This window comes from Erithacus rubecula (genome assembly GCF_903797595.1).
Source record: "Erithacus rubecula genome assembly, chromosome: 3".
Taxonomy (NCBI): domain Eukaryota; kingdom Metazoa; phylum Chordata; class Aves; order Passeriformes; family Muscicapidae; genus Erithacus; species Erithacus rubecula.
Window position 1 is genome coordinate 110,776,555 of NC_136689.1, and position 10,596 is coordinate 110,787,150.

Below are 10,596 nucleotides of genomic sequence, written 5' to 3' on the forward strand. Positions count from 1 at the left end.
TCTGCTATTGGGGATTTTTTTTGTTCTTTAGGACTTGTAGGTTGTAATTTCATCTGAAGACAGTTGAAGAACATGGGTGTGGCTTCTCTCCAAACACAAGGAGAGATTTCAACCGTAATTTTCCAAGAATACATGAGTTATTCCTCCTGTCTTTATTATTGCATGATTTACAACATAATTGTGTTCCACATTAACAGGATAGCTCATTGAAGTGTCAGTCAGTCTGAAAACAGTACAGTCCATGCAATGCTGTAGCTTGGACGCTCACCATAATACCAAATTAATTTTGAATTTTAGTGATTTTTCAAAAATTTCTCAGAAAATTTCCAAACATGAAGACTTAAAAGACAGTTGTGAAGAATTAAACAGCACACTGATCAACATAAATAGCATAAAGAAGTAAATTTTTGTCAAGGAATAAATATGATTTAAAATGATTTTTTACTGCAGAAGTTACAATTAGGTGGCACTTGAGTCTTCTGAATACTTTTGTTTCAATCTTTTTTCTTCTGACCATAGGCTTCTTCCATGCTCTCAGGGAACTTAACATAAGACTCCAGGAGTAACACTACTTTTCTAGGAAGGAAACTGATGAGACAAACATTGAGTTAGCTTATTTTCTTTTTTCTAAAAGATACTCTATAAATAAAGAAATGACAAATACATTTAATGTGCTCAGTACTTCTAACATCTGGCAGCAGCACATTTGTCACTTCAATGTTATAAATCAGGAAAATGAATGACAGACCAGAACATTTTGTGAAAGCCCAGCCTGCCGTGGTGGCAGGGACTGGAAGCAGACAGTGCTAGTCCAGGTAATCCTCCCAGTGTACAATCTCAGGAAAATTTTGTAGTTTCTATACCCAACTGCAGCTTAAAACATTTCTTAGAGGCAGAAGAGGCCAGAGGATGTTATTCACCTAGACTACTAAAACATCAAACCTGCTGTTTCTTTAAAATTAGGTTTATATATAGCTGGATTGACTGCAGAAATATTAACTAAAGGACTGTTTCAACTAAACTTTCCTGCTGATTTTATAGGCTGCAAGGAAAGAAGGTAATGCTACAAGACAAGTCACATGCTTACATTTTGAGTCCAAGTAAGTATACAGCTGGAGGCATGATCAGATAAAATTTTTCCTTTTTAATTGCATCCACGATCCTGCTGGCTGCATACTCTGGATCATAAACAGGAAACAAACAGGGTCTCCTGTAAAACAAGAAAAAAAAGGGGTTGTGAAATTATAAACTTTTACTTTCAAAATAAACACATACACATACATAATTCAATAATTTATGCATTTCCCACCTTCCCTTCAAGTAGTCTTGAAAGGAATCTCCACACTTTGTTGGTGCTATCATCCAAATAAATTGAAAACACTTTGATGATGCTGGGAATTTAATGACCTTTTTGTAAGCTGACCACAATGAAGTTGATGCCCACACTGACTGCAGCTTTGGAGACTTCCAGACTTAGCCATACTGTGTGCTGTTCTATGCATCATTGCCAGCAGTGTTTCTCTGCTGTCAGTGCTGAGGTGACAGCCAAATGGACCAGGACCATGTTTGTCAGCAGCCAGGAGAAGGGCTCTGCTCTGCATACAGACACTGCTGCACCATGATGAATGGTGCAAGCAGGAGCAGAGCACTGAAAAACCAAGATGACTGGTGCTGCACTCCTGCAATGGCTCTTTCAGTGCTTGCAGCCTCTCCCATCACTGCAGCCACAGCACCCTCCTGATGGCATCACCACAGCTGTTCTCACTCAGAAGTACAGTGCCTGCCAGCACAGGGCACAGCTAATCAGGACAGGTCATGGGTATCCTGACAGCCATATCTGTAATTACACTGCCAAAATTACCTGGGGCAGAGAGCATCAGCACTCTCCTGATAAATAAGGTTCCCTTAACCCTTAAATATGGCTGTGTATTCCCAACTGTTCCTTGACTGTGAGGTTGTTACTCAGTTCTTTTTATTGACTGTATGCAGGACTTGCATTTCTTTATGTCAAAAGTCTTAGTTGTCTGTGTCAAAGGGGAAAAAATACTGAATTGAAAATCAAGTCAACCAACCAAAGCCCGAATATGATATATCCAGTGAGTGGCAATTATATTTTACATATGAAATAGACAAATCTAATCTTACTTACTTGCTTTTGAAGCCTTTGCTTAACCCAGTACTAATAAAATAAGGGCAAATGATTGTGGTTTTAATGCCACATTTTCCTCCATGATACAGTTCTGAATTTATGGATTCCATCATTCCAATGATTGCACTCTTACTTGCACAATAATCTAGAAAGTGAATAAGAGAGAAATATCCAAAATTTTTAAAGCACCACAGTAAACGCTATATACAGAATTGAATAATTTGTAATTTAAGCCACAATATAATTTATTTCTGTCATTGACAGTCATGTAATTAGTATTTGAAGCATACTGGTGATCCTAACTCTGGAGATTAATGGTTCTGCCCCTGAATAGTGCACAGTTGCCTAAGGATAAGGTTTGTTTTTTTTTCTTTTTGGTTTTTTTTTAGTTTTTTTTTCAGTGCACTAGAGAAAGATGTAGGCAAATGAGCTTATTCAGCATTTTCTGTAAGTTTCCAGGTACTCATTTACCAACAAGGCATTCTTTCAGTTCAGAATGTCTTCAACTTTTAATATCACAGGTTACATTTCAGAAAAACTTTTCTAGTGGTAAAATAAAACCACCCTACTTATAAATTCTGCTTTAGCCCTTTTCTTCAGATTTTCTCTTTAACTGGAACACCATTTGTGTTTGCCCAGGAAGATTGAAACTGATCTGTTGTTGGAGAGGATGAAATGGTGAATCTTTACAAACATGAACACATAAATTCTGAGAGCTAGTTTGAAATGAAAGCGACTTTCAAGACACCAAGCTTCAGTTACTAAATAGTAGAAGAAAAATAGGATAGCTATCCTGTTGAAGCTATCCCCTCTTGATGAAACAATGTTTCCTGCTAGAAGCCGGTCCGAAGGACAAGAGAATATCTTGTTAAAATCCTAAAGGTAGTTTTCTAGAGTTTAAAGTATAACACACTATGGTAATACAAGGATTCTTATAGGCTGTATGCAAATATTATAGAATTTGTATTTTGTATTAGATTGGTTAGTAAGATTTAGAATATTCAGCAGAGAAGATTTATTATATTGTAAATGGGAATTCACTGTCTAATTCTCTTCTCTTCTCTTCTCTTCTCTTCTCTTCTCTTCTCTTCTCTTCTCTTCTCTTCTCTTCTCTTCTCTTCTCTTCTCTTCTTCTTCTCTTCTCTTCCTCTCTCTTCTCTTCTCTATCTCTCTCTTCTCTTCTCTTCTCTTCTCTTCTCTTCTCTTCTCTTCTCTTCTCTTCTCTTCTCTTCTCTTCTCTTCTCTTCTCTTCTCTTCTCTTCTCTTCTCTTCTCTTCTCTTCTCATCTTTCCTTCTTGCTCCCCCTTTTCCCTCTCCCATCTTCCCCTTACTCTTTTTGTTCTCACCCCTCACCACCTGCTTACTCTCTTCTCCCCTCTCACCTTCCTCCTCCCTTACTCTCCTCTCCCTCTCTCTAGCCCCCACTATCCTCTCTTTCTTTCCTCCCCATCCTGCGCGGAGCTGCTGGTGCGGCTCTTACCAGGATTCTCTATGCCCACGCCCTCACAATAAACTGCAACTGTAACAGAACAGCCTTCGCGGAGCCCCTGAGTTTGTCCCGGAAAAAACTTTGTCCACCGTGACAAAGAGACCCCCCAAATCTGGCTTTTATTGTTTGATGAATGTATGGAACCCCATCCTTGGAGATAATCAAAACTTGCCCTCACAAAGCTCTGTGCAACCTGACCTAAGCTGGGCTTTTTTTTATCTGGGGATAATGCAGCAAGAGACCTTCAGAGATTGCTACCTGCACAATTATTCTACACTTTTCCAGGTTTTCAGAAACTATTTAATATAGTGTCCTACATATATTCCTAAAATTTTTCCAGTGTGTTTGAAAATAGTTGTTAGATACAAATGAAATCAAATTTTGCTAAAAGACTCCCAAGACTGGCATCAGAATAGTTTGTTATTCTTCAGGAGTTCACTTGCAGTGAATGATGGAAGCACACAGCCTAAGAAATACATAACTAAGGTGCAAAAAGGTTATAATGCATGGATGGGAAGGCCCACTCCCAAGAGTCTTAATAATTGAAAGTTGAATGTGGCTTATGTTACCAACACCAAATATTGATATTATATCAAGGTACCCCTAGGTAACAGGTGGCAAATAAAACACTACAGTAACACCATCAATCAGCAGAAGAAACAAGGTACCCTTGTTACACTGAAGTTCAACTTCTCATATGGTGACCTCAGAGATATAATCAACATGTAAGAGAGGCTTGAGGAGAGATTGGGCAGCAGAGCCAGACTGATGAAATAGTCTAGACTAGCAGGCTGCTCTCCTGAGGGAACCAACTGAAAATACTGACCTTTCAACAGCTTAAACCACACTTAATTCAAATTAATTTTATTGAAAGTTCTGCCAAAATGTTTTCTGCTCTAGAAAAACTGTATTCCAACTGAATGTGTAGTTTCCAGGTATAAGCCTTGTGTGTCTCAGGTCTCTGAACAATTACCTGCAGAAAAGCTTCATGAGAAAGACCAACCTGTGTCCCTCCCACTGCAGGTGTACGAGCTGAATTGTCCTTGTGTGGAGGAAAGTCAGCCTGTGACCAGACAGTGAAATCTGCAGAGAGCTCTGCTGAGGTATGTGGCACCATCACACCCCAGCACACCATCACATTTGGTACCCACAGATCCTTGTCAGTGCAGGCTGCCAAAGGCAAGCATTTCTGAGATGTCCAAGAGAACTGATTAGTATGAAGATCTAATTTATAATGACAGTTGACAATAATTACCTGATAACCTGTAGAGTCCATTAATCCAGCTGCACTTGCTGTGCTAACCAGGTGCCCACAGGTTACAGGCCACCATGGCTGGAAGAAAGGCCTTGAGAGTCTAAAGGAAGGAAAATATATTTATTTTAAAATCTCCTTTATATATAGGCATAGCAAAAATCTTTCATTCCAAAATTAGGTGATACAAGGGTTGATAATGGGAAAAATTCTTTAAATTGACACAGTAATAGAAAAACACTCAACTCCCAAATACAAGGGTATTTCTGGGTCTTTTATCCCCACTTACTTTCTGGGTTTTCAATACACAAGAAGCCCAAATGACATTTTATCCATACAGTTTTTAAATGAAAGACAACATTCCTTGAATGACTGCCCTCTGTCTCTGAAGATCTAACGGCATTACAATCATATTATTAAAAGTAACAAAGTTGGTGTTTTCTCTGCTTTCCTGGTTCCTCACAGTTTGTCTGTCACCATAGGTTTGGTACACAAGAGGGAGGCTAGGAAGTCAGCACATGGAGAGAGTTCAGCTGTCTGTGGGCCCTTTTGTTACAAGCTGGACTGGCTGCCAATTCCAGCTCTCCAGGACACCACTGTGGTGATGCTTAATGGGAAGAATGCTTGTGTTTTACAAAGGGAAAGATAAGAGAAAGAGATAAGAGCAATAACATTCGTTTGTCTTTTTAGTAGCTGAGGAATCCTATTGGACTCCAGATGTGAGTGCCATCACTTTCCTCCTGCCCTGGGTTTCTTCAGACTTGTCAGGGAGAACACCTCTCTCAGTCTGTTTTCCTCAAGTATTGGAGGGAGGATGCAGTGTGGCTGGTGAATCATTAGAGAATTTCCATCTGCACTAATTTTCCATTGAGAACTGCCTATTTACAAGGAGTTACCAGGCTCTATTGGTCTGCAATGGAGGCTGTTCACTCAGGCATATAAACAAAAAGTACAAGAGGGGACAATAGTATTACTGGCTCACAAAAAAGCCCTCCTAAATCTACTGAGACCCCAAAGAATTGTGAATTCCTTCAGAGGTAATAAAATCAAAACAAATTAATTCTCTATGTACTTCAATCAGATGGTGACTATAAATCAAATCACAGCCGGAAGACCAACTTGTGCAGCATAAAATCACAGGAATCATTTAGGGCTGGAAGAGACCTTTAAAACCAAGGAGCCCAACTCCAGATGTAACACTGCTCAGTCTGCCAGTAAACTGTGGTTGTGTCTCCCTGAATGCTGCAAGTCTCTTAGGCAAAGCTGTCAGATGCCAGGAAACAAAAGGAGCAGAGAAGTCACATGCCATCGTGTCAGCACTGCCTTCAAGCTCAGCTGTTGCAGGTGGGGCCTGTTTCATGATACAGCTGCAGAAACTCTGATTGAGCAGAGTGCCCAGGCAGGTTTGTGTTAACATGACTGAGACATAATGGGGAGACTGTCTGCAGTTGCAGGATGATCATGAAAACACGTATTGCCCCAATCAAAGTACCTCACATCCATATTTTTAAGGTAGATGCCACCATTGTGGTTTTAACACCAAAATACTTGTCTGTAGCTTTTGGTCACTCAGGAGTAAAAAACTGACAAAAACTTTACCCAGACTTGAGAAAAGAAGTTGATTCTGAGGGTCTTTTCAAAATCTTCATCTGTGAGATCACAGAACTTTTTCCCAATCAGTATGCCAGCATTATTGATTAGTATAGTAACATCCCCAACTTCTTTTTTAACCTAAATAAAAAGAAAAAAAAAAGATAAACAGAAAGCTTTAGAAGGTATGCTTGCCTCTTGTGGTTCATTTATGAGAATGTTTAGTAATATTCTAAATAACTGATTTGTATGAAAACCTAAGTATGCAAGAAGTGTTGTATTGCATCAGAACAAAGGTCCATCTAAGCCCCCCAGACTTGTCTCATGATGGAAAGCAGTGAAAAAAGGATTCAGGCTCTAAGGTCTCAACTTTTCAAATGCTGCAACTTCAGATCTTTTGAGATAGCTATATCATTGTCTTTAATATATCCCAATGATTCTCCAACCTACCCCCATCCCCAGATTGGTGTAATTGCTCCCTGAACTCCAGAATAATTTTGGCTTCCACAAAACCCAAAGGTCAAATGTTCTGAAGCTTTAGTGTGCACTGTGAGCAGGCTTTGATTGCAATCTGAATATTTCCAGTCCCCTATTTTTGGTATTTTGGTATAAAAAACCTGCATTCCTCTGCCAAGCCTGCTCAACCCCTTTTCTATGTAATTTCTACTGAGCTGGAAAGAATTCAGCTCAGATAACTAGGGGATACCAATCCCCTGAGCACAATGACATCTACCATAAAATAGGTAGATAAAATCATCATTAGCTCAATTCAGGATTGTTTTCGAAATCAAATCAAAAGATTTTGTTTCATGATTTGGATTTATATCAAAGCAGGTGGCCAAGATTTACTCACAGTATGAAGAATCAGTCTCAGATAGTTCTCTACTAAATGTGGATGATTATCTGAGGTATCAAAAATTATATTATGGCTAGAAAAATGTTAAAATCCCACATGTCTGGCAATTTGGAAACAGGTGATTGGATCTGGTGTCCCAACATCTGACCTTCCTTTGGCTCTCTGAGGGAGCCTTAGCATTCAGTGAAGATTTGTTTGATATTTCTGCAGCTGTGCCAGCTTTAGGCCTTCTCATTGACAAGCAGGGCTCAGATACTTACACCTTTCCACCTGCACAAATGAATGCAAATCTAGACACTGTTCAGTATGGCAGGAATACTCAATCCTTCCTTTGAGGAACACATCTGTACTTTCTCCCCACTCTTTTAGTCAGGCCATATGATGATCCTCTTTTCCTTTTCATGACAAGATATCTTCACCAATGGCAGCATTTTATTTTCATGGCTGTCCTGTTTACTGACTACTACAAAATATGGGTGAAGCTTGGCTTCCATTTAGAAAAAGTCAAGCTGATTATTCTACATTCTGAATTTTTAGGTGTGTGCTAATTCTTCTGTTATCATAATTTCTTCTAGTTTTCTGTTAGACAGGTTCCTAGTGTGTGTGTGTGTTCTCTCAAGTGCCCTCTAAGACTGGCAGATTCACTATGCCTGATCATCTATTGTAGAAAAATACACATTCTGCATTTCTAGCCCACCAGATCCATGTCTGATTGCCTTCAGAATTCCCAGGTGGACACCTCTTGTGTCTGAGAATTAGTTGTTGTTCACTTGACCAGTTTGTTGTAAAACCTCTTCTTTAGAGATTTCAATGATCTCTTTTGTTTCCTAGAAACAATATTTACACTATGGGAAAATACTTATGCTTTTCAGCAGTGAGTATACCAAATGAAAAAATTAATTTAAAATTCTTGCTCTTGCTTTCTCTTCTGTGTCCAAGCTCAAGTCTTTTCATATTACCAATCAAAAAATTTGCAGATAATTCCAAGAGTAGAGGAGAGCCAGAATTGGAAAACTCTTCATCTAAGAAGATTTCTGTCTCTAGCAGGACAGAAGAATACATAAAAGTATATGTGAATATATAATTGTTGTTAACAATAATTTGGCACCCTAACAGCAATTTTAGAATTTTGAACTACTCTTTAAGTTTCTGTTGGCAGGTCAGTCTGTGCACTTCAGAACAGTGTTTGCTGATTTGAGCACAGCAAATTTCACAGGCTGGAATCCTGTGGCTGATTTAGTTAATGTGTTTGGAGATTGAAAATTACTGGGGGGCACAAAACAAACCTTTTGAGATTTTGCTGAAGTAAGAGCAAACAAATAATTTCAAAATGTTATGGGGTTTTTTTTTTTTTTTTCAGTGTGAGTGAGCTCTGGCTCACGTGCTATATGAGATTATGGGTAAAAGAAATCCTTTCTGATGTGCAAGCATGAGAATTGCAGTTCCAGATACTAACAGTTCCTGAATTCAATTCACCTTTTAGAAGTACTTTTCCTCAAGAACATTTCTTGAGGAAAAAAGGGTGTTTCAAACTTTCATAACCTTGCTCAGAAAGACTTAATCTGATTAGGTTAAAACTAGAAACAACAACCTCAAAGCAAAGAGCTGAGCCCCCCATGTCTTCACTTTTCCACCCACAACTCATAGAAAATTAATGCTACATTTTAAGTTTATTTTTAACAATCTATCAACATTTATAGAATTAAATAATGTAGCTAATTCCTCTGATGTATTCCTACAGACATAGAATGTCAAAGATGTGACATAAAAGTATATAAGCACATGTATATAAGCACATATGCTGAGAATTTAACAGAAGTTTACAATTTGATGAAGTTGCAGAGTGGCCAACTGGATTTTATGTGAAGTTACAGTGAAAAGCATTTTCAGGCAGTTTAAGGAAAGGTAAAAATGAACAATGGTATTTCAATGTCCAATTCTGAACACTCACAATAAGAACAATGAGGTAATAGTTTACAAAGCTGTGTCAGCACAGCAGAAGAGGTTAATTGGAAACTGAACTCTTCTTTACCATATTTTCAACCTCTATTGATCAAAATAGGACCTGATGCTGAATCATCAATTTGACTGGAGACCAGCCACATCCTAATGATATCTGAAAACATTACATCCCAAATCACCCATAAAAGAACTACAGTTTCCTAAACAAATAGGCAAAGGAAAAACTCTCCTTTTACAATATCCACTGATTGTTCTTTTCTTTTAAAATTATATATTGGTATCTTAAAGAAATTCAAAAGCCTAAATAGGTTAATATTTGGAGATAATCTCTGCTGCATGTTTCACCATGCTCTTAATCTAAACATTCCTGTGTCACAATGAAGAAAAGAAGTGAATAAATCTCAACAGAACTGATTAAACTGTTACTTTGCAGCAACTATAGTTTAAGTTCCATCTAGAAACTATGCTGAAGGAGAAAGACATTGCCCTACATGATTACTTCCCTCTAGGGAATAGTATGGTTTCTAGCAATAAACAGCAATGTACTCCATAGGATAATGTATTAAAAGAAGCAAAAATGCAGATCTTACCTTGTCTGCCTGTTCATAGACCTCCTCCCTATTGCTGCAGTCACAGTGGTAGACAAACACCCGGTTGGCTCCATTTTGCTGGGCTAATCTGCTTGTTTCTTTGTTGCCTTCATCATCGATGTCCCAAAGAACCAAGGTTACTCCCAAGGGAGCCAATCTTAAGGCAACCTGCCTTCCAATCCCATTTGCAGAGCCAGTAATAAGTACTATTTCACCAGCATAATATTTTTTGCGTCGAGAAAATAAAGAGAAGGTGTTCTCAATAAGTAAAAAAAATAAAAATTTCAGGTACTGGAGTAACTTCTTGATGCATCTCATGATTTCTCAGGTACAAGCACCAGTCTTCTGTTGTGGAAATCCAGAAACACAACACGTTACGATAGCGGGATACTGACTGAAAGAAAGAAGAGGTTGACCTTCAAACAGCAAGTTCTTTTGCAGTGCTCTTCTGTGCAGGTGAAAAACACATTATTAAATATTTTGTTTGTGAAAGCTGCCTTACTAGTAGGATTAGAGCAAATGTCTTCCTCTAGATCCTATGGACCTGTTCTATCCCAGGCTCCTCACCTTCCAAGTCTGTTTTTAAAAACATTTAGGGACATGCATTTTAGGCAGGTATGTTGCAGTAGTAGCTGCCGAGCCCTTTGTTTTCCCAGCAAGGTGATGCTAGCTGAACAAAAAAGTACTGAACATGCTGGTGTGATATGA

General features: G+C 38.5%; 1 protein-coding gene across 1 annotated transcript; it reads right to left on the reverse strand.

Annotated features, from left to right (window-relative positions):
- Positions 1-493: 493 nt before the first annotated feature.
- Positions 494-10,323, reverse strand: LOC306800074 (epidermal retinol dehydrogenase 2-like). Its single transcript, XM_079301868.1, is given in 8 exon segments — positions 494-588; positions 1,088-1,210; positions 2,150-2,294; positions 4,894-4,914; positions 4,917-4,950; positions 4,952-4,993; positions 6,490-6,621; positions 9,889-10,323. Coding segments are annotated over 8 exon segments (909 nt in total). The 5' UTR covers positions 10,207-10,323; the 3' UTR covers position 494.
- Between the last annotated feature and the right edge of the window lie 273 nt (positions 10,324-10,596).